We start from the raw sequence: 25,878 nt of genomic DNA on the forward strand, positions 1-25,878 counted from the left end.
CGGTCCTCGGCCAGAGGGAGTAACCTTGAACCTGGGAGGTACTATGCTGAGTGGGAGCAGTGCGGCACCGCAGGACAAGTACCAGAGGGTCTCACAAGTTCATGGAAAAGGTGCAGTGAGCATCCTTTTCTCCTCACGTTGTTGGAAGTCGCCTCGTTGCTAGAGTGCCGGGAGTGCTGTGGAGGGGGTTCCGCGTACGACAGAAGGCAGCACTGCCCCGCCCGGCCCCGCGCCATCCTCACCACGTACATCTGAGCCCAGTGTTGCAGCCACTGTGTCTCCATCGGGTCCGGGCCTCCTTTCCTTTCCTCTCCTCTCCTGCTGTCTTAACACAGCTCCTCAAGGGCCACACAGTCGAGTGCCTTGGTGTAGTCAATGAAACACAAGTCAACATCTTCCTGATATCCTCTGCTTGGAGCCAAGATCCCTCTGACGTCAGCACATCTCTCGCTCACATCCTCTCCCGAGTCCAGCCCAGACCGCTGGCATTTCTGTCAGTGGATGTTTCAATAATGGTTGGGTGATCTCGATGAGGTCCTCAGACTGTTCCATGGTGGGAGCGTTCTGTTGGGCCGTCTTTCTCTGGACTGGACACACATGTGATCTCTTCCAGTTGGTTGACCAGGGAGCTGTCTGCCGGGTTCCTTGGCATAGGGGCCCCCCTTTTCACCAGCCCTCCACTCTACCTTGATGTCTTTCTCCAGGGACTGGTTAGCAGATGAAGTTTCGCCTTTCTTGCCTCTAAGGAGCATTTTGGCTGTACTCCTTCCAAGACAGATTCGGTTGTTCTTTTGGCGGTCCCTTACCAGGATAGGCAAGTGCATGGGGACAAACGTTTGCTACGTGATTGCCAGTCGCAGGGGGAGGGAGAAATGACAAGCATTGCTCAAGGGGGACTGAGTTTCTGTGAAGAGTGATGAAAAGATTTGGAGATGGTAGTGTGTTGGCTGCACAAGCTGGTGACTGTAATGAGTGTCACTCAGTTAGACAGGTTGAAAGTGTTGATGTGGAGAGAGAGAGAGAGAGTGTGTGTGTTAGCCCAACTGGGAAGTGCAAACAAACCACCACAGCAGTGGGAGAGAAAAGACCCAGGGCAGTGTGGGATGGGAGTGGGGAGGGGAGGGAGGGGGAAGGAGGAGGAGCAAGCAAGGGGAGGAAGGTTGAGGGAACCTAAGCAAGCAGCCCCTGGGAGTGCTTGGGGGGGGGCACCGAGGGAGGGCTAGGCAGGGCTGAATCTGCTCAGGTGCACCCTGGAACCCACTAGAGAGCAGCGCTGGCCATCAATGTTCTGCCCTTAGGGACATGGTGTCTAAAGGGGCAGCTGCCAGCCAGGAATGGCTGGTGAGCACTTGAACTATGTCCAGTGTGACTGAGAACCAAGATTCTCATTTCATTTCCCTTGAAACTGAAGCGCTCACATAGAGGGGGCTGCCATCCTCAGCACTGTAGGTCTCGAGAGACAGAAAGGGCCCCAGTGAAGGGCAGAGGCTACGAGTCGCCCCACCCAGTAGGCATAGATTACGGGCCACGTACATAATTCTGCTGTTATACTGGTGACGACACGATCCCCGGTGGCCTCGCACTTGGAAGCTGGTGGTTTCTCGCCAGGAGAAAGACGACAGGTGACTTCTGCAAGCTCACGGGCCTGGCAGTCCTATGCGGCAGCTCTCCCCTGTCCCGCAGTGAGTGGGGATCACCTGGACAAGAGAGATAGTGACAGCAACAAAGTAACATGAGATGGGGGGACTTCATTTCGGCAGTATATTCCATTTAACCTAAGGTATCCAAAATAGGGGAAGAGACGCGTTTTCTGCTCCCATGAAGGTACAGTCTCGGAAACCCTCCTGTCGTGTAGGGTCACCATGAGTCAGAGAGACTTGATGGCGGTGAGTAAATTGACACAAGTAAAATCTGCACTAGACAATCAGAGTCGGACACTGACTAAGGAAGGCAAAGAAGAACTGGTGCCTCTGAGTGCCGGTGCCGGTGAGGAATACGGAGAAAGCACCACTGGCTGCCAGAAGAACAAGCAACGCTGTCCTGGAAGAAGTACAGCCGGCATGCTCCCCGGAAACACGGAGAGTATGCATCTCACATGCTTGGAACATGGTGTTGGGAGAGACCAGCCCCCAGAGAAAGGCAGGCATCATGCTTGGTAAAGCAGAGGGGCAGCGAAAACGAGGAAGACCCTCGACAGGACAGACGGACACAGCGTCTGCACCGAGGCACCCCAGCATCAGAACACCTCTGAGAGCGGCGCAGGGCAGGCAGTGCTTAGATTTGTGGTGCGCAGGGTCGCAGCGAGTCAGACCCAACAGCATCCAAAAATAATATCATCTCAGCATGTCATCAGTGTCAAAAGCTACCTGTGAGAGTCCCTTTTCCAGCTCTTTCCTCCTGAGGCTTCAGGATCCCGAGTAGACGCTAGGCGTGCAGCACACTGGCTTGACCTGCCATGCTCAAGCGTTCAGCAAGCACAGGTGACTCCTGGCTGCCACCTGGGCAGCGCCAGTCTGAGAGGTTGATTGACGGCCAGAGCTGCTGATCTCAAGTTAGAGTATGCCCTGAAAGCGTTGGCCTAGAAGTAGAGCGTCCAGAGCAACGCTGCCAGGTAGGGGGCAGGGGACGCCGCTGCAGCCAGAAACGTGGGGGCCACCACCAGCCTGTGTAGCTGCTGAGCACTCGAAACGTCGCCGGTGCAACTGAGAAATAGTTTTTCATTTTATCTAATTTTAACTGATGGAAACGCCAATGGTCACGTTTGGCTAGCGGCTACCTCACTGCACCACCCAGCTCTCGAGATGTAAAGCCCGACCAAATGAAAGAACACGAAGGACCCAGGGCAGAGTGGGGACACAAGGTGGCATGTATGGGAAGCTGGGCCGGAGGCGTACTGCAGTCAGGAGGGCCAGGGTTGGTGGAGGGCGAGGCGGAGAGGGCAGGAGAAGGCACAAGCAGGGTATTGTGGGAGTGACAGTAGGCCAGCCAGAGACAAGAGCACAGACACTGACCAGCCAGTAGGGATGGAGAAGAAGAGGGAACTGACTGAGGGGATGGCTGAGGGCCCAGAGAGCAAGGGGAGGCTAGAGTGCCGGGGCAGGGGAGCCTTCAGGAGCCAGGGCCGGGGTGGGGAGGGAGGGATTGAGTAAGGAATTAGCTGTGTGTAATACAATTGAATGGTGGATGGCTACAAGATTTGTAACATCCCCCCAATAAAATGATTGATTTTTGAATAAGAAAAAGACCTTTCCTGAAACCTCCGTGTGGTGCCATCCGAGACATGCTATTCCTGCGAGGCAGACAGAGGCCCTGCTATCCAGTCTGCCGGGCCTCATCCTCCAGCCCTCTAGCTGCTCCCTGGACGTAGCCACCCTCTGACGTGCTGGCTGGCATCTGCTCAGAATCTCAACGGGGCCTCGCTGGCTTTGCAGGGAGGCAAGGCCTCTGCCCTACAGGCTCTGGGGTGGCTACAGCCTGGCTCTGGTGTGTGGGAGGGGAGGACAGGTCACCTCTGTGCCCAAGTGCTGCTACGGCTCTCCTGGCCCATCATCCGGTCCCCTCCTGTACCTCTTCCAGCACGTGATCCGCGGGAACCGCCCAATCAAAACGGAGATGGCCCATCAACTGTATGTCCTGCAAGTGCTGACTTTTAACCTCCTGGAGGAAAGGATGATGACCAAGATGGACCCCAATGACCAGGTGGGTGCACGGTGAAGCGGGGCTCTCCAGGCATACCCTGGGGCTGCTTCCTCCCTCATGGGTGTGGGCACGGGGCCCCTACTGGAGGCCAGGCCCTGCCCTTGCTTCTGGCCTACGGGCTGCCCCCTGGGGGGTGGGGCAAGCCCATCTGTCTGTCCCACCCTGTCCGGGGTGACTCTGTTCAGCTTGCCGAGTGAGTACCCTGGCGACGGTCCGCTTCACCCCACAGGCACAGCGAGACATTATATTTGAACTGCGGAGGATTGCCTTTGACGCAGAGTCAGACCCCAGCAGCGCCCCGGGAGGTGGGACTGAGAAGCGCAAAGCCATGTACACCAAAGACTACAAAATGCTGGGGTTCACCGTACGTACCGTCACCGCCACTTCTCTCACTTTGGGGACACCAGGCTATGGGTCAGTTTCAGCCAGCTCAGTTCAGGTCCGCTTCTCTGACGCCCCCCTCCCTCCCCCCCAGTCTTCCAGATGCTACGTCTGTCCCAATCCTCAGATGCCGGCCGCAGGCTCCGGAGTCCCCACACCTCCCTCTGACCCTCAGGCTTCTCTCACGCGATGCCCCCCTGGGTCAGGGTTCCCACAGACTGACTCCCAGAAGTCTCTGCGCACGTAGAATTAGAGGTCTGTGAGCGCAGAAAGGACACGTACCAGGTCCGGCAGGGTTCTTCACCCCCACGGGCTTCCCATGGTCCCAAGAGGGACTCGAGCGGTCTCCCCTCCACATGCACCGATGTCTTTCACCAGCATGGAAGCCCCGGAGCAGCCGCGCCCATAGCCTCCTTACATAGGCGTGACCCATTGAGCTGTGCTCCCTATCCCCCACCCAGGTCAGCTGAGATCACAGGGTGGGTGTTTCTGGGCTGGCCAGCCCCTACCTGGGTCACACAGGACACCCTAGGTGTGGTCTGGAAACCTCGTCGAAGGCACTTCCATGGACTGGGGTTTTTCCAAGGTTGTAGCATCTCAGGGACCAGGGACGAGGACCAAATTCTTGGAAGTTCATTGGCAATCTCAACATGCAGCTTTGCTCCCCAGGACAGAGAGGTCAGAGGGCCTTCCCAGACAAACCCACCAGGTCCCCTCCATCGAGACAGTGGCCCCGGGAAAGGGACTGTGAGCAGCCAGAGGCAGGGCCATCGAGGAGCGGTCTAGAGTTGCGATGGCAGCCGCCACGCCGCACGGTCTCTGTGGCCTCCAGAGCAAACCTGTCTGTGGAGGGCAGAGACCCTGTGTCCTCTGGCCACACCAACTCAGGTCTTTCAGAAGCTGGACTGGGGGCATGAGGACAGGGTTCTGTCCGTGGATTCAAGACTGCATACCTACTAGGTGCCGGGCACTGCTGGGGCTGGGCGGCTGAGTGAGTCGGCCACAGGGTGGTGCTGTAGGCATTCACAGAGAGGAGAAACAAAGTGATAGATCCGTGTAGTGGGTGGGGTGGGGGGCTCAGGGGACACCCTACACAGGGAGCTCACTAGGTCTCGGGTCGGGTTTCTTCCTTCTCCAGAACCACATCAACCCCGCCATGGACTTTACCCAAACTCCTCCTGGGATGCTGGCCTTGGACAACATGCTCTACCTGGCGAAAGTCCACCAGGACACCTACATCCGGGTACAGCTGGGGGCTGGCTCACCCTGCCCCGGGGCCCTGGCTGTCCTCCCTTCCCTCCCTGATGTCCCCCTCCCCCCAGATTGTGCTGGAGAACAGCAGCCGGGAGGACAAGCACGAGTGCCCCTTCGGCCGCAGCGCCATCGAGCTCACCAAGATGCTCTGTGAGATCCTGCAGGTCGGGGAGCTGCGTAAGTCGGGGCAGCCCCCACGAGTGTGCGCCTGCATGCCTGCAGAGGCCCCACCAACAGCTTCTGCCACTTCTCCCACTTGGGGGCCTTGCCCTCTGCAGCAGAGGCCCCCAAGGCTGTGGGCGAGGGTGCCGTCCCCAGGGCTGGGCTTCACCCGGCCTGCTGCTTTCCCTGCACAGCGAACGAGGGGCGCAACGACTACCACCCCATGTTCTTCACCCACGACCGCGCCTTCGAAGAGCTCTTTGGGATCTGCATCCAGCTGCTGAACAAGACCTGGAAAGAGATGCGGGCGACAGCCGAGGACTTCAACAAGGTCAGTGCCACAGCACCCGCCCGCCACGTGGCCTCGCCCAGCTGGGAAAGCAGCGGGGACCACGCCGCTGAGCGCCACGCGCCCGACTCGCCGTGTATCCGTGAGCAGAGAACGTCTGCCAGGCCCGCTGACCAAGCTGCGTCCCTCCTTGTTTGCCCAGCATCTGCTGAGCCCGCCCTTCAGGAGGGACCTCGGCCACACAGTGGGAGCTGTGGATGGTTGAGCGCTGGGAGCTTGTGCTCCTAGTTGGAGGTTGGGAGGCGGCCAGTCGACCCTGACCACTGGCAGCGTTGTGAGAACACATGCAGAATCCAGTCCTGAGCCCACGGCACGGGGAGCATTGGGCTGGGCTAATCTAGGGGCTGCGTGAACTGCCCTTTGCTCCCGACAAGTTGAGAAAGTAAACAGGAAAGCGGCCTATAGGTCCCTCTGGCCCGTCAGCAGGTGTCTCTGTGGGCGTTTTCCATCAACGGTGTGCGTGTCCCGGGCCTGCCCTGCGTTGTTCAGCCTCGTCTCGGGCAGCAGTGGCTGGAGGGAAACTCACGCACTTTCTGAGCTCGGGGCAGTAGGCCAGGCCCCATGCTTGCCTGCAGATGGCTCCTCACAGGCCTGTGGCAGCATTTGTCAGGGAGGGGCCTACCTGGCTCCCCCCTTTAAGGTGGGGCCCGAGTATGTGCTTTGACTTGCTCAAGGAACAGAGTAAGGGACAGACCAGGGTCTGGATCTATTTTTCTCTGGCTCCACCACTTCTGCTCTGTACCCCACGCCACCAACAAAAGAAGTACCCCAGCTGGAACGGAGCATGTGGTACCTACCATCAGCCCTGTGACCCCAGGGCCAGTCTCAGAAGGCTGGACTTCACAAGCCAGTCCTCTCGGTCAGCCAGCAGACGCTCATGGGGCCTTCCATGCTCAGAATACCAGGTTAGGGCCCGGCCTCAGGGGCGGCCTGCTTCCTGCCCCACAGGTCATGCAAGTGGTCCGAGAGCAGATCACACGGGCTCTGCCCTCCAAGCCCAACTCCCTGGACCAGTTCAAGAGCAAGCTCCGCAGCCTGAGCTACTCGGAGATCCTGCGGCTGCGCCAGTCGGAGCGGATGAGCCAGGACGACTTCCAGTCCCCTCCCATCGTGTAAGTACCCTCCTCCTGGAGGGGCGAGTGGGGAGGAAGCTCTCTGGCCCTTGACCTCCTCGCTCCTCTGCCACCTGCCCACCCAGGGAGCTGAGGGAGAAGATCCAGCCCGAGATCCTGGAGCTGATCAAGCAGCAGCGCCTGAACCGGCTCTGTGAGGGCAGCAGCTTCCGGAAGGTGGGCAACCGCCGCAGGCAAGGTGAGGGGCCTGCTGGAGGAGCCGGCCTGTGCACCCTGGGGCGGAGGGGCTTCCCAGACCCACCTTCTCACCTGCTCCGCTCCCCCTCTGTTGCAGAGCGGTTCTGGTACTGCCGCCTGGCCCTGAACCACAAGGTTCTGCACTACGGCGACCTGGACGACAGCCCGCAGGGGGAGGTGACCTTCGAGTCCCTGCAGGAGAAAAGTAGGTTCACGTGGCGTTGTGCCCGGGCTCACCGTCAGCAGACTGGCTCCGTTCCCAGCAGATAAGATCTTGGGCAGGTCGCCTCCCTGGACCTGGGCCCTCATCTGCCAGAGCACACGCCCACCTGGAGAGGCAGGTGGCAGACAAAGGATCTGCCAAGACACAGTGGGAAGGAAGGCCGTGGTTACAAGCGCCTGCTCTAGGCTGCCCGGATGCCCATGCAGACTGCCCCCGGTTCACATGCACTCTCTGCAACTTCATGCTCCCCACGGCCCCCGTGTCCTCTCCTCAGCATGAAGAGTCACCACGCTGCCCACTCAGGAGCAGCAGTTACACAGTCAGGCCCTGGCACGGCCACCGCCCCTGCTGCTCTGGTGGTTGTCAGGGAAAGCTTGTCCGAGGCCCTTGGGGAGATGGCTCCAAGATCCCCGAAGTGAGCTCCAGCTAGCTCCCCCAGGGCCATGGTCCCCAGGAATGGGAGGAAGGCACAGTAAAGCCCCTCCCAGAGCTAGTCCAGCCTTCTGCGTGGAGCCCGCAGGGCGCCCCGCACAGGATTGCCTCCCAGCTACCGAGGGAGGCTTGCGGAGACTGACTCCCGACCTTTGTCAGTTCCTGTTGCAGACATTAAGGCCATTGTCACTGGGAAAGACTGTCCTCATATGAAAGAGAAGAGTGCTCTGAAGCAGAACAAGGTCAGTGGGGCGTTCTGAGGGTGACTCTCCGTCTGGTGACATCCAGAGAATCTCGCGGGACGGGGTTGGGGGGGGGCGGGGATGGCAGGTTAGATGTATCCTCCCCACCTTGATTTATTCCTGAGTAATTGTGAACGTAACACAAAACTAGCCAGAGCTATATAGACTCGACACCCACCCTCAACAGCCATGGCGATCTAGCCGGCCCCTCCTCGGGGCCCCGTCCCGTATCCTGCCCTCTCCTTACGTAGCACGGCCAGCGCCTCTCACTGAGCACAGCGGGAAACACCTAAGACAGCCCTGTGCGTCAACACCGCACCGTTGCTCACCCCGAGGCGCTGCACAAGCGAGGCCGGTTGTGGTGGTCAACGGTGACGGTGACTTGCCGGGCAGGCGGGGCCTGATTCTCAGTAGTTCTGAAGCCATGTGGTGCTGAACTCCGGCAAGCCACCTGGACTTTGGAATCTAACCACGTCACCAAGTGAGGGGTGAATATTTTGAAGCAAATTCCAAGTCAAGTGTGATATTGCTTCACTTGCACGTCTTTAGTTTATTTTTCTAAACTATGGGGACTCATAAAGCACAGCCATGAATCATGCCGAAAGAGAAAGTTATTTAGCATCATGAAATGTCCCGCTGATGTTTGCTTCCCCACCAATGACCTGATGACACATCACCGTTTCTCTCTGAAAACGTTTGTATGCATAAACTCAGACATTATACACACGCACCTACACATGTACGCGCACACGTATGTACACATGCACAGACACACACATTCTGTCCAGTAGTCAGATCAGGCTTCAGGAAGGTCCCGCCCTGGGATGAGTTGGTATCTTCGGAGATCCTTCATTTTAAGTCGTCTGCCCCACTCCACCCCACCCCCCTTTTTCCCTCCCTCTGCAACTCATTAGTAAAGAACCAGGTTGCTGGGTTGGTACATTTTGCTGATCACGTCCCCAGTGGATGGTTCAGCTCGCTCTGCCCCAGATCTGTACGCTGATAGCAGGGTCCAGAGGTGTGGTCGTTTAGACATTTTGTGTGCGGTTGCTTTTTTTTTGGGGGGGGGTGGCTAAGAGGGCTGCACAGACAGTGTTTTTTTCTCTCCAGAGGCCCTTACTATCCGGCTGTGTCTGTGTCGTCAGCAGGCTGCTGACGCTCTGGTGCTTCCCCTCTGTCTCTGGCTTCTTAGTGATGAGCCCGTTCCCTGACGGCAGCCAGCAGTGGCTGCGTGTCTCCGTGTGGCTTTCTGGAGCTGATTACATTGGTGCCGGCCCATCAGAGTTGGTGTTTTCTTGGTGCTCACAGTGTCCCATGTGAGGCCACCGCACGTCTTCATTGTCTTTATTTTGAACCTTTGAAGACTTCCTCGGGCCAGTTATAGAGATCCAGAGGCAGCCTGTGCCATGGACTCTGGCTTTCCAAGGGTTCTTCCCTAGTGTGGAACAGGACTGGCACCCCGTTTTAAAAGGAGCACATCTCAGGGGTGAGCTGGACGGGCAGTGGGTGAGTTGAGCCCGATGACCACTGGCCCCCGCCTCGTGCTGACTCATATCAGAAGTGATGCCACCTGCAGCCCGGGGCTGACGGTGACGGTAGCGCCCAGTTCAAGGCTTGTGGTGCAGAGCCAGCTTTGTGTGTAGGGCCCGGACCCTCCCACCGCTCTGGCCTAACTGGGGCCCTTTCTCCCCAGGAGGTGCTGGAATTGGCCTTCTCCATCCTGTATGATCCTGACGAGACCTTAAACTTCATTGCCCCTAACAAGTATGAGGTGAGCAGCGGGCAGTGCCTCGGACCCCAGAACCCCCGGGGGACACTTCAGTCAGAGGCAGGGCGGCAGAGCAGGGGCTCCTCCTGCAGGCACTCAGCCTCAGGGTGTCTGGAAGACCTTGTGACCCCAGGGATCCCCCAGCCCTGCCTGAGCTGGGTGCTCCGGGTGACTCTTTAGCGACCTGGGGGCTGTCGTTAGAAAGGTGTAAGGCCTTCGAGGGGCCGCTTACTTGCAGGGAACAAGGAAGCGCGCTCCTTTCTGTTTCTCCTTGGGGTCTGGCCCAGTGCCTCCCCCACAGGGCGCCCCTCCTCACGCAGCAGCGGGTTCAGCCTGGGTTTGGAAGTCAGGTGGGCCTTGCCCATCTGAAAAGGGGCTTCTAGTTTCAATGCAGCTCTAGAGACCAGTGACTGGAAATGACTCGGTGTTCTCTGAGAGCAGGCTGGCAGCCAGCGGGCACACAGGCTGGGCCTGAGTTGCTGGAGGGATTCCACTGGGAAGGGACAAAGGAGCAGCAGCAGGGACATGGAAACCCTCCTGATCCCAGTTGTTGGTGCCCCACTTTTTCACCTAACAGACATTCCCCACCGCCTAGTGATTGCGGAAAGCTTCCCCGAGGGATGAGCTGCCGGAGGCCGGCCGAACATCTGAGTGGCAGCGGGCAGCAGCCGCTTCGTCCTCCTGTCAGGGTCCAGTGGCTGGACTCTCCGTTTGCGGCCTGATGCTTAACACACTGCACCACCAGAGCTGGCTTCTTGGCACTCCTCAGTTGCCCGTTTAAAAAGCCCCATTTCACGGTGTTTTAGGGAGCAAAGATGGTAGAGCACCTCCTAACAGGCAGATCTTTCCAGAAAATGATCTTTCCACCACCACCCCTCTCTGCTGCTGATCGAGGCTTCTGGGCGGCAGGCTTGAGCACAGGGAGACGGCCGTGTTTGTGTGTCCCTGCACAGTGGGGGGTGGCAGCCCTCCCGCCAAGCAGCAGCCACCAGGTGACATTTTGTTCCCTCTCCCCACAGTACTGCATCTGGATCGACGGCCTCAGTGCCCTGCTGGGGAAGGACATGTCCAGCGAGCTGACCAAGAGTGACCTGGACACACTGCTGAGCATGGAGATGAAGCTGCGGCTCCTGGACCTGGAGAACATCCAGATCCCCGAGGCTCCGCCGCCGGTGCCCAAGGAGCCCAGCAGTTATGACTTTGTCTACCACTACGGCTGAGCCAGGCCGGAGGGGCCCGGCCGGGAGAAACTCTCAGCCAGTGCCTTGTCTTTTGTTCACTTGTACAGACTCTGTGGTGACCGTGGTGGCCAGTCAGGGCCAGCCACTCCTCAGACATCAGCTCAGAGTCACGGGGCAGGTGCTCTGCCCTCCCACCACCCCGAGGCCTGGGATCGGCCACGAGGCATGAGCAGCGCGAACCTGAGACCTTGCTTGTGGAGCGGGATCTCACAGCAGCCACCACTCACCTTTTCTCCCTGCACCTGCGCCTGCGCCTGGGTTGGCAGGGCCCCTGCTGAGCAGGACTGGGCCAGGCAGGCTGCCTACAGAAGACAGGAGCACCGGGCCTGTGGGGGACCTTGAGCAGCTGTTTCCATGAGGCCCCTCGGCTGTGGTCTCGGCAGGCACCTTGGGCCTTTCGCTTTCATCTTTTCCATTAGGGCTGACTCCAGCCTCACACGGTGCCAAGATGCTGCTGCTTCTGAGACTGGCCCTCACTGCTCACTCTAGGGAGCCGCCAGGTCTCTTGCCCATGCAACCTTCAGGACAGGTGGAGATTTCTCCCCAACGCACTCTCAGCCTCAGCCTGCAAGTCAGAGGCCTCCGGGTAGCGTGCCGCCCTCTCAGTCTCAAGGAACTCTGCCGGGAGAGCCCAGAGGAGGTCACTAGGTCCCAGGCCCCCACGCTGACACCTTTTCTTTCCAGGGCAGAAACCTGACAGCACTCTGGCCGACCCCAGGACACCTGCCCTTGCCTTCCTCCCCTACCCAGCATTGTGGTTTCAGCCGGGGGCCATGATTTTGGGGTGCCATTGGGGCACCCCTGGTGCTGGAGCATGAGTCAGCCACACACCCGGCCTCTCCGGGGACGCTCCCGGACTCGGTGGCATTTGTAGAGGTAGCCCGGCATGGTAGGTACTGCCCAATGAAGAGTGTACTATATATTTTCTTTACTATAGGCCATACTTATACAGACGTGTATATATATTTATAGAAGATCTACTTATCCTAGGATGCCATGTTGGGGGGGAATGAAACTGGGGGCAAAGAATCATAACATTTCCACTTGTGAGCCAAGATTCTAACCGAGAGCAGCCAGGAGCTTCCTGTCAGTAACCAAGTTTTCAATAAATACTCTTTCGTGTACAAACCACCATTCCACTGCACTTGCTCCCTGCCCAAGGGAGGAGGTTTCCTAGTGACATAGGACACGGTGTAGTGTCTGGGCGGGGGGGGGGGGGGGGGTACTGGAGAGCGCCGCCTGGGACCCTGGACCACCTTCAGAAGCCCCTCCTTTTTAACTCCCCTCCCCACCCACTGCACACCCTCCTGAGCAAGGGCGGTCACAGGTTGTGAGTCCAGGGTTTTCTGCTCCGACTGGTTGGGCACAACAGGGAAACAGTACAGCAGAGTACCTCAGGGCACAGCTGAGCCAGGCATGCTGTACTCCCGGGGGAACACGTCCTCCCTGCCAGGGACAATGCCCGCCCGGAGCGGCGCAGTGCTCATGCTTACAAAGGGGCCCTTCCCTCCCCTGTGCCTGCCTGTGCTCAGGGCTCAGCCTTCCAGCGGGTGCTAAGATTGCTGCTCCAAACCTCCTCGGCCTTGGTAGCTGGGAGGGTTGAGTGAGGGCGGGCATGAAAGCAGATGCTTTCCTCTGCCTCTTAAGAGAGGCACCGGAATTGTGCGTAGGAGAGGCCTTGAGGGTGGCTGAAAGCAGAGACCTTGAGCCGCGATGGGTGCCATTGTGCGTGCCCCGCTTCATGAGAGTTGGCGGAACAGATGCCTGAGGGGTGCCAGGTGGCAGCAGTTTACAGAAAGCTTTGCTTGCAAAGCTGCCTTCAGCCTTCCGTTTAGGGGCCTGGGGGCCTGGCTGAGTCATTTGCAGCCGGAGAGCTAGGAAGGGGGCTGGAGGAGGAGAGCAGAATCCCACCTTGCCTCAGTATGCGAGCCCAGCCCACCCTTGCCTCCTAAGGTACCTCCTCATACCCTCCTGCCTAGACGGGGGCTCTCCCTCCACGCATCCCGATGGAGATCAGGACCCCCCCAGGCTGTGTTCCAGGCACACACAAGCTCAAGGCCATGGAGCTGATTCTGACTCCACCGACCAAACAGGACAGAACCGCCCACTTGGGTATCCGAGATTTTACGCGCAGCTGGTGGATTCGAACCGCCGACCGTCGGGTGAGCAGCTCACTCGCTGTGTAGCACACTTTGCCACCAGGGCTCCCGGAAGATGGTTCATAGCCGTTTATGATGATCGCCTCATCTGTGAAACATGATCATTGCATTGGGGCACCGCCATCGATCACCACCTCCCCAAAGCCGGCCCGTGGTCACTGAAGGAAAAGCGGGCAAAGACTGGTGGACGTGGTTACGCGGCGGGAAACAGTGGACTTGGATCCCGCGGGAGCCGGGCCCTGGGGCTCCGGGGCAGGGGACACGCACAATCACAGCACATGGCAGCGCAGGCGCTGGGCGCCAGGGCTTCCCGGAGGGCGGGCGGCTGCCCTGGGCGTCCGCAGAGCGCACGGTCAGCTCGCGACCCCCGGAGCCGGTTGGCCCGAGCCGGTCCGCACCCAGCCTGCAGAACCAGCCGGCCCCGCCCCGCCCTGCCCTCGGGAGCTTCCGGCGGAAGTCGCCCCTCCCGCGCCGGGTGGCTGGCCTCGCACTTCCGGGTGGAGGGACGGACTTGCAGCTCCAGGGCGGAGGTGAGTGGGTGCGCGGCGGGTCTCCCCGACCCCGTGCTCCCGGGACCCAGGAGGGCCCTTCCTGCACTCCCGCGCCCCTGTCACTCCTGCGGGTCCCCCTCTGCAGAGGGGCCGGGACGGGGGTCGCTGGGCGCCCTCCGGCCAGCCCCCCGCCCCACCCTGCAGTTCCCCAGTGCTTCCTGAGCGCCGCGCCCCCCACCCGCCCCACGCACCCCTCCCCTCCCGTGCTCGGCGCTGCACCTTGCTGAGCATTCGCTGACGCACCCTCGGCCCGCGCGCTGCGAGGCCGCATCCCTGGGGGGGCAGTACGCACGCCAGCAAACGCCGAAGTGGCTGGGGAGTGACACGTGGAAAACGAGGTGGGATGCAGGGTCGGGGAGGGCCCAGGCGGAGTGACAGGTCTCCAGCCCAGCGAAGGCCCTTGGGGACGTGTTCTAGGCTGAGGGAACAGCAAGTACAAAGAAGGGAACCGACTGCGCTGGAGATGCGCCCGGAGGCCCCCGGAGCAGCAGGCTGCTGGGGAGAAGAGTGGGAGAACGTGCTCCCAGAGGTCAGCGCAGGTCCGGCCCTGCAGGCCCTCCCTGTGGGGGTGCTGAGGGGCTGGGATGGACAGTAGGAAGGTAGGATGGAGGCCGCCTTTAGTCCCACTGGGTCAGTGGTTACGCTTTAGGCTGCTATCCGAAGTTTGAAGCCAAGGGTGAAATAGGGCTTTCTAGACCCCTAAACAACTCCAGTCACTATGGGCGAGGAGCCCTGGTGGCACCGTGGGTTGAGCACCAGGCTGCCAACCACAAGGTCATTGTTCAGATTCACTGGGATCCCCAGTCTCAGGAAACCCTTAGGAGTTTGCCCTGCAGGGTCGCCGTGTTGGCATTCCACACGGCCTGGTGCCATGGTAGCCCAGTGGGCAAGCGCTCCAGCTGCTAACCCAAGGGTTGGTGCTGCCCGATCCCCAGCCGGCCGCTCGAGGGAGGACGAGGCGGAGGTCCACTTCCGGGAAAGTTAGAGCTTTGAGGCCCTGTGGGGCTGGGCAGCTGTGCTCACGGTCGACTTGGGTCTGTGGTTGTCTTAGCAGGGCGGGGTGCAGGTGGATGATCAACCACAAAGCAGACTCCTTTGAAGAAAGGCCTGATCTACTTCTGAACAAGCAGCCTTTGTCGCCCCCCCAACCCCAGTGGGGGACAGAGTTGACCCCACTGACACCCATCAAGGTGCTTGGTTGGATCGCTGGTTTGGGCAGCTGCTTTCCGGACTGGGCTGTAGCAGAGAAGGAAGCCGGAGGCCACGTGGAGGCTGTGGAAGTGGCCGTGGGAGCAGAGCATGTGGGTCGGAAGTACACTGGAGGTGCAACTGACGGGACGTTCCAGAGAGCGTGCCCACGATTGAGGCCATCTCTGACTGGGGCTTCTGGGCTGAAAGCAGCCAGGTGTGTTTGGGGCCAGGTGTCAGTCAGTGGCTGCGGAATAGGTGGAGAGCCCAAAGCAGAATCATGGGGGCAAAAGGAAGGGTTGTAGGTGGGATGGATGAGATTCCTGAGAGGGAGGAGTGAGATGGAGAGGCCCACTCCAGCCCTCGGTTTCTACAGCGTGGGTTTTGGGGAGGGTGGGGCCGAGCTAGCAAGGGAGAAATTGCCCCAAAAGCAGAAGAAAAACCAGGAGTCGAGAGCGAAGGTTGCCAGGAGAGGAAGGGGTCTGTTGTGTAAGACACTCGGGAGGGACAGCTGAACCCTTGGAGGGGCAGCTGAGGGCCTGGAGCCTCCATGGCACCGTGGGGACAGGCTCCGGTGGAACTAAAAACCAAGGCTGTGGAGGCAGCAGACTGGGACGCCCCGGGGGAGTTTGATTCGAAGGGGGCAAGGAACAGAGAGAGCTGCTGCCGCCGGCCACCGACACGTTATTCTGATGCCACTGGCTCCTCGGCCCCGGAAGTGGATGGCTTGATCCCTTTACGACTGGGGGTGCCAGGACCAGAGGTTTCCTGTCTTAGGGTCACAGTGGCATAAGCAGAAGCGGCAGGCTTTGCACCCCGATCACTCACACACACTCAGGCGCACTGCCTGTGTTGGAGTTGGGGAGGCCACAGGAGCAGGGTGCTATGGTGACTGTCCCCGCCCCCAGTACCTGCTCTACCCTGGTGTAGGCCTTGCTCCCAGCGAGACTGCCCAGGGGCCGGAAATGAAGCAGAACCGGGAGTTTCTACCCCGAGCAACTGAGAGTTTACAAACCTTGACCCTGGGAAGCCTGGTCGGCCTTGAAAAGTAGGGCTGAGGAAGGAGCCCTGTCCCATGCATCCCTGTCTCCCCGGAGAGACCTGGCTGACAGGTTCACATATCTGCTAGGTGATTTCCAGCTGAAGCTTGTGAGGGAGGGGCCTGTAAGATAAGGACCCTTGACCTTCCAGAGAGTTCTCTCTGGCCTCGGACGAGCTGCAGGCACTGCTGTGTTGGAGCAGGAGTTGTCTCTCAGAAAGGCCAGCACACGCGTGGGAACGGGGTTGCTGGCGGGCCCGTGTGTGCTGGGGCAGGGATCAGGGGCTCTCAGCACCGAGCGGTTTGGCTCCCCAGGGGACACTGGGCAGTGTCTGGAGACCTGGGGGTGGTTGTGCCAAGGCAGCTCATGGGAAGCTGCCAGACAAGGCCGTGGACAGCCCCCCTCCCCTGCAACAAAGAATGACAAGGACCCTGGGGCCACGCCCTGGTGTGAGGAGAGTGGGCCCTGTCCGCCGGAGGTGAGGGAACCCCATGGCCCCTCTAGCTGTGGGGGCTGGCTCTGATGACAGTGGTGGCCGGGTTGGGTCTTCGCTGAAGGCTGGGCTGACAAGTGTGTGTGGAGTGATGGGGTGGGGGGGCCGAGGGGAAGAGGCGTAGGGCGGCACTCTGGGTGCATGGAGGGGCCCTCGCTGAGAGGGGAAGTAGGAGGAGACCCAGGCTTGGTCGGAGGGTGGGCGTGGAGCCCAATTCAGACATCCGGGCAGAGGACAGACAAGCAGGCAGGTGGATATCCTCCTGGGGCCCGAGGGGTGCTCAGAGTTCACTATGACACGTGTGAGAGCTGTGGGTACACAGAAGCCACTCAGAGCTGGTCCTGTGGCACCCGCTGCCTGCTCGGGAGCTCTGACTCACCGCCACCTTGTAGCACAACAGGTCTGCCCCCGTGGGGTGTCCTAAGGCAAAAGCTCTGCGAGGCAGACGCCCTCCGCTCTCCTGTGCCAGCTGCCGACCTTCAGCTGAGCCGAGCACTCAACCCCCTGCTCCCTCAGAGCCCCTGTCACACGGCACATGGGTCCCAGCCCCCTGGGGAGAGCATGTCCTTATACTACAACCCCACCTCCCCTTTTATCCCGAAGTGACACGTAGGATTAAAAATTAACCACTAGCCATTCTGCCAGGAGAAAGAAGTAACCACCCCTCTGTACACACCACCGCCTGGAACACCTCAGCAGGGCCCGGCCAAGTCAGAATCCACGTGACTGGGTGTTTGGTTCCCTGGGACTTCTTTAGATTGAGTGTGTCCTGAAAGTGATGCTGCAGTGTGCACCCTTGTGTGAGTTCCCATCCACGGGGGCGGGGGGGGGGGCGCTGGAGTCAGGCACGAGAGCCACCAGCATCGCCAGACACACCTGTGTGGGCCACTTCCTGCTGTCGGTGATGTGGCCTTCCCAGAGCAGGGACCCTAGGTCCAGTCCTGACAACAGCCACCCCTCAGCGTCCCTAGAAGATGGTACCTTGCCCTGCCTGCCTTTCACCCACATAGTATCAGCTGGGCAGGAGGGACTGCCCACCCACAGCAAGCCGTAGTGCCCCCTCATCCCGCATGGCGCCCCCACTGGTAGCCACATCCCCTGCAGGGAGCCACCGCCCTCACCACCCTATGGACAGAGCCCCGTGCAGGCTGCCCGTTTGTCCTGGCCTAGGGGACACACACAGGGTCCAGCAGGCAAGACAGGACAGAGTGCAGTTACTCCTCTCAGAAAGTATTGGGGCGCGGGAGGCTAGGAGGGCTTCCGGAAGGAAGTAGCAGTTCAGCTGGGTGGGGAGTCCCGAAGGAGGAGCTAGGAGGGTGGGTGCTGTGCAGGGAGCCGGAACACAGCAACACCATGGGGCACCCCCACCTCCCCCACCCCCCGCAGGCCCTCACTGAGGGGCCGGGGTAAAGAGAAGCCAGAGCAGCGGTTTGGCCAGCCCCTGGGACAGGTGTCTCTGTGGGTGGAGTTGTGAGAGGGTGGGGGGAGGGGTGGAGTGGGACCAGGTAGATGTTGGCTCCTGCTTTATTTTTAACCCTTCAAAGATCAGACCCAAAACTCACTGCCGTGGAGTTGATGCTGACTCGGTGACCCGCCAGGACAGGGCGGGCGGCCCTGTGAGCCCCCGAGACTGCAGCTGCTTACCAGGGTGACAAGCCCAGTCTTTCGCCAGAGAACCAGCTGGCAGTTTCGAGCAGCCCACAGTGCAGTTATCAGCCTAACGTGTCAACGCCACGCCACCAGGGCGCCTCAGACCAGTCCCGGATCCACGCCTTACAGGGGACTCACGTGACCCAAACCGACTCACGTGACCCAAACCGTCACATGGCTGGGAACCCTGCAGGGGATCCCGGGGGGGGGGGGAAGGAATGAGGGGCAGCCAGGGCCCTCTTATTAGGTACAGGGAGGAGGCGGGGGTGTTTGGAGAGCTGGGGCCAGGGCTTGCTTGGGGCCTTGTTATCCGCACCGAGGTTCTGGAAGCCCCGGAGTCTTCTACAGTGGCCTCCCAAGATCGGTTGGCATTTTTAAAAGGTCGTTGTGTTGGCAGTTCACGGGGAAGAGTCTGTATGGGATGCGTTGCTCTTTGAATGCCCCTGGTGCCCAGCGGCGTGGCTGCCCAGGTCCTTGTGGTGCCGGGCGGTGTGGCTGTGCAGACCCTCAGAGCGGCCTTTTCCTTGTTCTAGCATCAGCTTGGGGACCCGTGTGCTGCCCATGGAAGGGGTCCATGACCTCCAGCCCCACAGTGATGTCCCTGCCGGAGGCCGTTGACTCTGGGAGCATGGGGGCCAGAACTGCCCTTCTCTGGAGCTGCACCAGCTGAGCCAGGCCAGCTCCCCTGGGCCCTGGGTCCCGTCTGCCCCTAGCAGCCTCGGCGAGCAGTTCCCGGATGGGGCGGTGGGCCCTGGACCTGGCCTTCGTGTGGAAGGCGGTGCTGACCTTGGGGCTGGTCCTGCTCTACTACTGCTTCTCCATCGGCATCACCTTCTACAACAAATGGCTGACGAAGGTAACCGAGGCCGGGGACCCCACGACTGCCCATCAGCCATGCCCAGAGGGGACCAGGACCCCAAGGCCTGTGGCCTGGCCTGCCAGTGTGTAGCTTGTGGGGCAGTCTGGGAGGGGTGCCGAGGGACAGGGTAGGCAGAATCTCAGAGTTGGGGCAGCCAGGGCTGAAGTGGGGAAGCCGTCTGACCTGAGCCCTGGGAAAGTCAGGGAGGCCTGGACCCAGACCCTGCCACCGGGCCCTTGAAGGTGTGGCTCCTGGGGCAGCCCGGGAGGGGTGCCAAGGGCGGGGCGGGGCGGGCTGCCTGTCCCCTGAGCACGCAGCCATCCTGCCCGGCCCCACAGAGCTTCCACTTCCCGCTCTTCATGACGATGCTGCACCTGGCCGTCATCTTCCTCTTCTCGGCCCTGTCACGAGCGCTCGTGCAGTGCTCCAGCCACAGGGCCCGCGTGGTGCTCACCTGGACCGACTACCTCAGGAGAGTGGCTCCCACAGGTGTGTGCGCCGCCCCGCACACGCAGTCAGGACAGCCAGTGTCCCCAGTGCGGCGGTGGCCTCGGGGCTCACCCCGGGTCAGCAGAGAGCCTGGGTGGCCTCCCAAGACCATAGGCTGGGAGGCACACACGAGGGGGCCGGAGCCAGGGCTGAGGGGGTGGGGGTGGGGGTGGGGGTGGGGGTAGGGGTGGTCCTGGGCAGGGGCGACCTCTGTGCACTGCCAGGTGGAGGGAAGGGCCCAGAGCGTTGGCCCTCACCCACCGCCATTCACTGGGGCTTTAGCCCTGATGCTGGTGCGGAGCCCCTCCCCTTCTTTTGGATAGGAGTTGCCCTGGTTGCTGGGTGGCAGGGAGGCTGAGGGCTCCGGAGGAGCAGGGTGGGAGCTGCTTGACCCCTGGGGCAGCCTTCCTAGGCCACCCTGCCCAGGGCAGACCCGGCTCACCCTGGCGGTTGGGCCTTGTCTCCACAGCACTGGCAACGGCGCTTGACGTAGGCCTGTCCAACTGGAGCTTCCTGTACATCACCGTCTCCCTGTGAGTAGCCCCTCCCCGGCACTCCCCGTGCCTCACCTGCCCTGCCTGCCTCCAAGAGGTCCCCGGCCTCATCCTCAAAGTGGTGACGGTCGCAGCAGGGCCGAGAGCCTGGCGTGCAGTGCACACACCTTGAGCACTCGTGGGAGCTCAGGGCACAGCACAGACAGCATTGTCTCTGGCCTCCTGGTCCTGGTCCCCGTGGGGAGGGCGGGGCCGGGAAGATGAGCACTGAAGTCAGGCCTGCCCCGAGTTCGCCCTGAAGTGCCCACAGGCCTCTTAGCCGAGGATTCCTTCCAAGGACAGGTGGCACAAGCAGAAGCAAATGCTCCTATCAGCCCAGGCTGAGCTCTCGCCCTGCTGCCCGCTGCGGACCCTTTGTTGGCGGGGGAGGGGTGGTACCTTGAGCCCCAGGCTCCAGTGGTGCATCACGGCCCCCCTTCCAGGTACACAATGACCAAATCCTCTGCGGTGCTCTTCATCTTGATCTTCTCGCTCATCTTCAAGCTGGAGGAGCTGGTGAGGCCCGGCTTCCCTCTTGTCCCTCCTGCCCCGCTGAGGCCCGCAATCAAGAAGGGACTCTGAGCAGTGGCCTGTCACTGTGAGTGGCAGAGGAGACAGGCCCGGCCCGGGTGGCACCAGTTCCCTTCTCTGATAAGGACCTGGCCACGGGCGAGATTCGGGATCCTTGGAAGCTGGCGTGGCAGGGTATGATGACAGGAGAGAGCACTTGGGGTTGGGGTGAGTTAGGGCAGGGCCCCGGGGCTCCCTGTTGCTCCAGACATTAACCCTTGGCTGACTAGGACCAGGGCAGGGGCTGAGCAGCCCAGGGGTGCCTAGGGCAGCCGCAGGACAGCACTAGAATGTGGACAGCAGGTGGAGCTGCTGAAACAACTACCTGAGCACAGGCCCTTGGCCCAGGGGGGCCCCAAGGGATCCAATGGGGTGGGTGGGTCTTACCCCAGGAGTAGCTGGGCAGGCTGCTGGTGCCCAGACCCTGGATGCAGTGACCCCTGAGTTAGCCGCAGCTCTCCGTGCCCACAGCGAGCGGCTCTGGTCCTGGTGGTCCTTCTGATCGCGGGGGGCCTCTTCATGTTCACCTACAAGTCCACGCAGTTCAGCGTAGAGGGCTTCGCCCTGGTGCTGGGCGCCTCCTTCATCGGCGGCATCCGCTGGACCCTCACCCAGATGCTCCTGCAGAAGGCTGAGCTTGGTGAGGGGGGTGGGGAGGGGTGGGGGCCGGGAGAAGAGCTCTCGGGCGGCGCCCCCTGACACCCCACGTCCCCCTCCCGCCCCTCCGCAGGGCTCCAGAACCCCATCGACACCATGTTCCACCTGCAGCCGCTCATGTTCCTGGGCCTCTTCCCGCTCTTCGCTGTGTTCGAAGGTGCGTGGGGCGCCCGCCTCCCATGGTTTGGGATTGCAGGCGGCCCCTGGTTACCAGCGCCACCCCCTCCCGAAGCGCCTTCATGTCACATTGCAGGTGCAAATCGGACTTACCCAGCCTGAGTTCAGTGCAAGGTGACAGGGCGCGTCCCCACTGGTGAGCTGGCTGGGGCAGTGAGGATGCCCGTGGTGGAGTTTGTTACAGGGAAGGGGGCCAGGTTCTGTCTTCAGAGTGGGGGGCAGATGCATGTCACATCTAAGGGCCAGGAGGGGGGAACCGCCTGTTGCCCCTGGGCCCTCAGCTGTCCTCTCTGCCCAGTCTGGTCTGTCCTCGGGGCTGGGACGGAGAAGCCCGCCCCACGTCCATTTAAGTTTGGAGCTGCGAAGCATCTCCAGCCTCCCTGAGAGCATGCTTCCCCAGCCCGTTGTCTAGGAAACGCCTCCTTGGCGGCCTCGTCTTTCCTGCTAAACACCCCTCCCCGTGCCCCAGCACCAGCCTCTCCCCCGCCCTCCTGGGGTGTGGACACAAGCCCCCAGCTCTGTCCGAAAGCCTGTTAGCTGTCGCTTCGCAGAGCTGCATGGATTTAGTGCCTTTAATCTTTGCTGGTAAATTAATCCCCCGAGCGCCTTCATTACCTGTGGTGCTTCTCCGAATCCTCTTCTGTTCGCCGCCGCCGCCTTTGCAGGACTGCTGAGCCCAGCACCGAACAGGCTGCCCGATATCAGGTGCTCCGAGGGCTGCCGCTCGGCATTTAGTACCTCCCCGCCCCCAGAATGCTCCAGTTCCCTGCCGGCCTTGGCCAGTCCAGCCCTCTGTCTACCCAGGCTGGGGCTCACCCTCAGTCCCGTGCCTGCGCCTGCACCAAAGCAGCTGAGGCACCCATTGTTCCCTGGTGGGCAGCGTCCTGGAAGTGCAGATCAAACCCCGCGGGCGTGGGCATTTTCACAGCAAGCGCCCGGACTGCTCGCAGGCCTGTGGGGGGTGGGCCTGCCCCTGTTGAGACATAGCCGTCAGATTCCACCTGCTTCATCTGAGGGGCTCGGGGGCAGCCTTCTCAAGTCCCCAGTGAGGACACTGAGGTCCATAATAGGAAAGACCTCAGCTCAGGGTCCCGCTGGATTCACGCCTCACAGGAGGGTGGGTGGATTTTGACCTGGTTTGTAGGTATCCTGGTGGGATTGTAGCCACACGGGCTCCTGAATGGCCACCCCGAGGCTCTCCAGCCCGCTGGTTGTCACCCCGGGAGGCCACACGAAGTCACCGTGCTCCACCCACAGCAGGCTGCCTTGTGCCCTGTGGGGCTGTGCCCCCTTCACACAGTCGGTCTGGGCCTGCTCGGGAAGGGGCCGCTGTGCTGGTGGGCCGCACGCCCCAGGCAGGCACGCCCGGACTTGGCCTCCGCCCTCTCTCCCCAGGTCTGCATTTGTCCACCTCTGAGAAACTCTTCCGTTTCCAGGACCCGGGCTTGCTCCTGCGAGTGCTCGGGAGCCTCGTCCTGGGCGGCATTCTCGCTTTCGGCCTGGGCTTCTCCGAGTTCCTCCTGGTGGCCAGGACCTCCAGCCTCACGCTCTCCATTGCAGGCATCTTTAAGGTACAGACCTGGAAGCCACCCCTGCCCGGTCCTGGAAGGGAGCCCTCTCGGGATAAGCAGCCCGAGTGGCTGAGTGGCTCAAGGCCAGGTCTGACTGCACCAGGTTTGGGGTGCCTTTGGCTGGTTCCCAGGGGGCCTGCCTGACCACGGAGCAGTGGTTCACAGCCGCGGGAGGAAAAGTCCCACCCAGACTCAGAACTTAAAAGATCAGTGACTGTGGTCCTGTCTGCCATGGACAGTCTGGAGTGGTAACACGAGTCTAAGTACCGTGTGTCTGTCCATCTGGCTCGCTTTTCTGCTCTCCGGCCCTCCACTCTTCACCCTCCCTGCCCAGCGCCCTGGGGGGGAGGAGAAGGGGGTCTCTGGGACTAGACCAACTTGAAAAACAAGAACACTGTTGCCTCAAACCAGGAACGCAGGTCCCCAGGGTCTCAGAGTGACTTGTCTGCAGGGCCCGTGGCCTGTATGTGCCCTGCATCTCCTGGGGACAGCTCTGGGCACAAGCCCTTCTTCCAGTCTTGGCTCTGGTTCGCCTCTTCTGTTCTAGATGGTTCTGTGGAAGCTACATCTCTGCTGCATCTCAGTAGCACAGAGGTGAACCGGCAGAAGGACCTTCTAGGCAGACCAGGCCCTCCAAGCTCAGGGACCTGCCTTTGCCTGGAGGCCAGCCAGCCCCTCGGCCCTGGCCAGGTGGTGTCTTGGGCCCTGCACCAGACCCAGCTCCTGTGACGCTCCCCCGCTTCTCCGCCCCAGGAAGTCTGCACCCTGCTGTTGGCGGCACACCTGCTAGGTGACCAGATCAGCCTCCTGAACTGGCTAGGCTTTGCCCTATGCCTCTCCGGGATCTCCCTGCACGTCGCCCTCAAAGCCATGCACCCCAAAGGTACTTGCCCTTGCCTGCCAGGAAGAGCTGGCCCTGCGGCTCTCAGCTGCCCCAGAGCAGTGGGAGCTGGTGGCCTTGGGCAGTCACTCTGCGAAGGCATGGCTATCCCTTTGGCTCAGGGAGCATGTCCGGGGGCACTGCGTCCCTCTCTCTGGCCTGCTGGTGGTCCAGAGAGTGGCTGGAGACCAGCACAGCCCGTATGACTCAGGCAGCCTAGGGGGAGCAGGCAGCTGTGTGACCCACCTCTTCCCGCCTAGGTGGCAGTGCCCCGAAGCCTTTGAAGGGGGCAGGCTCCAGCCCGGACCTGGAGCTGCTGCTCCGGAGCAGCCAGCAGGACGAGGGGGACAGCGAGGAGGAAGAGTACTTCGTGGCCCAAGGGCAGCAGTGACCAACCCGGGGGCCCATTCAGGGAACAGGACCAGGAAGGCGCCCGGCTGGACCTCAGGGACACGGGGAAACTAGGTCAGGGCCCCAGGCTCCCACATTCCTAGCAGAGCTGGTGCGGCCCAGAACCTGGTCTGAACGGAGCTCCACAACCTGCCCTGGGCACTGGGTGTCAAAGCTTCCTTCCAGAGGCCTCACAGGACTCAGACCCTATAGTGGGCCAGTGCGGTTGGGCAGGCGGCAGCGGTGGCGGCGGCACCTCCCCACCTGGAGAGCAGCCGTGCTCCGAGAGCAGACTTATTTATAGTGGGAAATAAATGCTTTACACTCCACCGGCCACCCAGAGCTGCCTGGAACCCTACGCACTTGGCCTGGAGGCGCGGGGGCAGGGAGGGCACATGGAAGCCACCGCTCATAATCCCGGTCCAGGTGGCAGGTGAGCGCGGGCCGGCTAACCGCGCAGTCAGCGGTTCGAGCCCACAGCTGCTCTGAGGGAGGAAGGGGAGGCTGGGAGCCCACACTGACTGCTGTGAATCGCCTTCAGCTGGCAGGCAGTAGGCTGGCTTGGTGTGGGGCTGCTCCTGGGCCCGGCAGGCCCGCCTTGCAAACGGGAATAAAACTATCGACTAAGCACCACCGTCGGGTGTTGCCTGCGCTCACTGCCTGCTTTGGAATCCCCCCCGCGCTCACTCGCGAGCTGTGGCTGCCCAAGAAGCCTGACCCCTCTGCGCCACGGTGTCCCTGTCCTTAGAGCACAGGAGCCGATATGGGAAACAGGTGAAATGCGTTGTGTTTAGTTTTCAAATTCTCCTCACAGACCAGGAAATCTTTGGAAAGCTGGCGGCGGGGCTGGGTGCAGAGCCAGTTCTTTGCTCCACCCTCCACGGTCGCCCGAGCCCACCGCCTCGCAGATGAGCCAGTGAACCCACAGCTTGTCCTCTGCACACAAGTCACTGCCCTCCCCCTTTCTGCACGGGTCCCCCTGGGACCGGACGGCCCACGGGCAAGAGTGGCTTTGGGCACGCACAGCAGGTGGCGCCATTGCACCGCCCAGGAGCCCAGGGCTCACTGGACTCAGGAGAGAGGGCGTCCACGGGCAGGGGGAGGACACAGATGGCGCCTGATACACAACTCTTGTGATGGATAAGCCGGGGACCACGGGGCTTTTGAGGCCTTGGCTGTGTAAAGGTCTGGCTGGGGAGTGTTTTCTGTTGGGGGCCACGAGGTGCCTCAGCTTCTCAAACTGCCGCAGTGAGTGAAAGCAGCTCCCGGCTGCCACCAGGCTCTAGTGTGGCTGACCCCTGATGTAGCAGCGTCCTCTAAGATGCGAGTCCTCCCGCGCGTACAGGCGGCGAGACGGGTTCAGGGGCAGTTGGGACAAGCCTCGGAGCCTCGGGGATCAGGTCAAGGCCACGGCTTGCATGGAAGACTGCTGACCTGGGATGTGGTGCCCTGTCTGGCCCCCCTACCTCCACCTCTGGAGACCTCCCTCAGCTCCGGATCCCGCTGGCTGGCAGTGGGGAGGGGCTGCAGGGGGCCTGTTTCCTCACCTCTGCCCAGAGAATAGCCAGCCGGAGGCACTTGCTGTCTGCACCGCAGTGCTGCGTGGTGCA

At 61.2% G+C, this 25,878-nt stretch overlaps 2 protein-coding genes across 5 annotated transcripts in view; both read left to right on the plus strand.

Annotated features, from left to right (window-relative positions):
- The window catches only part of ELMO2 (engulfment and cell motility 2), a 39,480-nt gene extending 27,285 nt beyond the window's left edge, over positions 1-12,195 (plus strand). For both annotated transcript variants that reach the window (XM_075528665.1, XM_075528666.1), the window contains exons 11-21: positions 3,577-3,699; positions 3,929-4,063; positions 5,219-5,323; positions 5,403-5,511; positions 5,691-5,827; positions 6,794-6,957; positions 7,044-7,156; positions 7,253-7,360; positions 7,970-8,052; positions 9,746-9,823; positions 10,840-12,195. In XM_075528665.1, the coding sequence (XP_075384780.1) occupies positions 3,577-3,699; positions 3,929-4,063; positions 5,219-5,323; positions 5,403-5,511; positions 5,691-5,827; positions 6,794-6,957; positions 7,044-7,156; positions 7,253-7,360; positions 7,970-8,052; positions 9,746-9,823; positions 10,840-11,040 (1,356 nt within the window). In that variant the 3' untranslated portion in view covers positions 11,041-12,195. The remainder of the gene's footprint in view (positions 1-3,576; positions 3,700-3,928; positions 4,064-5,218; positions 5,324-5,402; positions 5,512-5,690; positions 5,828-6,793; positions 6,958-7,043; positions 7,157-7,252; positions 7,361-7,969; positions 8,053-9,745; positions 9,824-10,839) is intronic.
- A 1,487-nt stretch (positions 12,196-13,682) lies between these two features.
- On the plus strand, positions 13,683-24,901 carry SLC35H1 (solute carrier family 35 member H1). 3 transcript variants are annotated; one of them, XM_075528667.1, is made up of 10 exons: positions 13,683-13,750; positions 18,676-18,998; positions 19,340-19,490; positions 19,960-20,023; positions 20,467-20,539; positions 21,065-21,233; positions 21,324-21,407; positions 22,823-22,998; positions 23,752-23,881; positions 24,139-24,901. In XM_075528667.1, the coding sequence occupies exons 2-10, from the start codon at positions 18,879-18,881 to the stop codon at positions 24,267-24,269; spliced, it is 1,098 nt and encodes a 365-aa protein (XP_075384782.1). In that variant the 5' UTR covers positions 13,683-13,750; positions 18,676-18,878; the 3' UTR covers positions 24,270-24,901. The 3 variants fall into 3 exon arrangements, with proteins under 3 accessions (XP_075384782.1, XP_075384784.1, XP_075384783.1); XM_075528669.1 differs by lacking the exon at positions 21,065-21,233 and having other exon boundaries at positions 22,864-22,998; XM_075528668.1 differs by lacking the exons at positions 23,752-23,881; positions 24,139-24,901 and adding an exon at positions 23,546-23,745.
- The last annotated feature ends 977 nt before the right edge of the window (positions 24,902-25,878 follow it).

This window comes from Tenrec ecaudatus, chromosome 12 (assembly GCF_050624435.1).
Source record: "Tenrec ecaudatus isolate mTenEca1 chromosome 12, mTenEca1.hap1, whole genome shotgun sequence".
Lineage (NCBI taxonomy): Eukaryota > Metazoa > Chordata > Mammalia > Afrosoricida > Tenrecidae > Tenrec > Tenrec ecaudatus.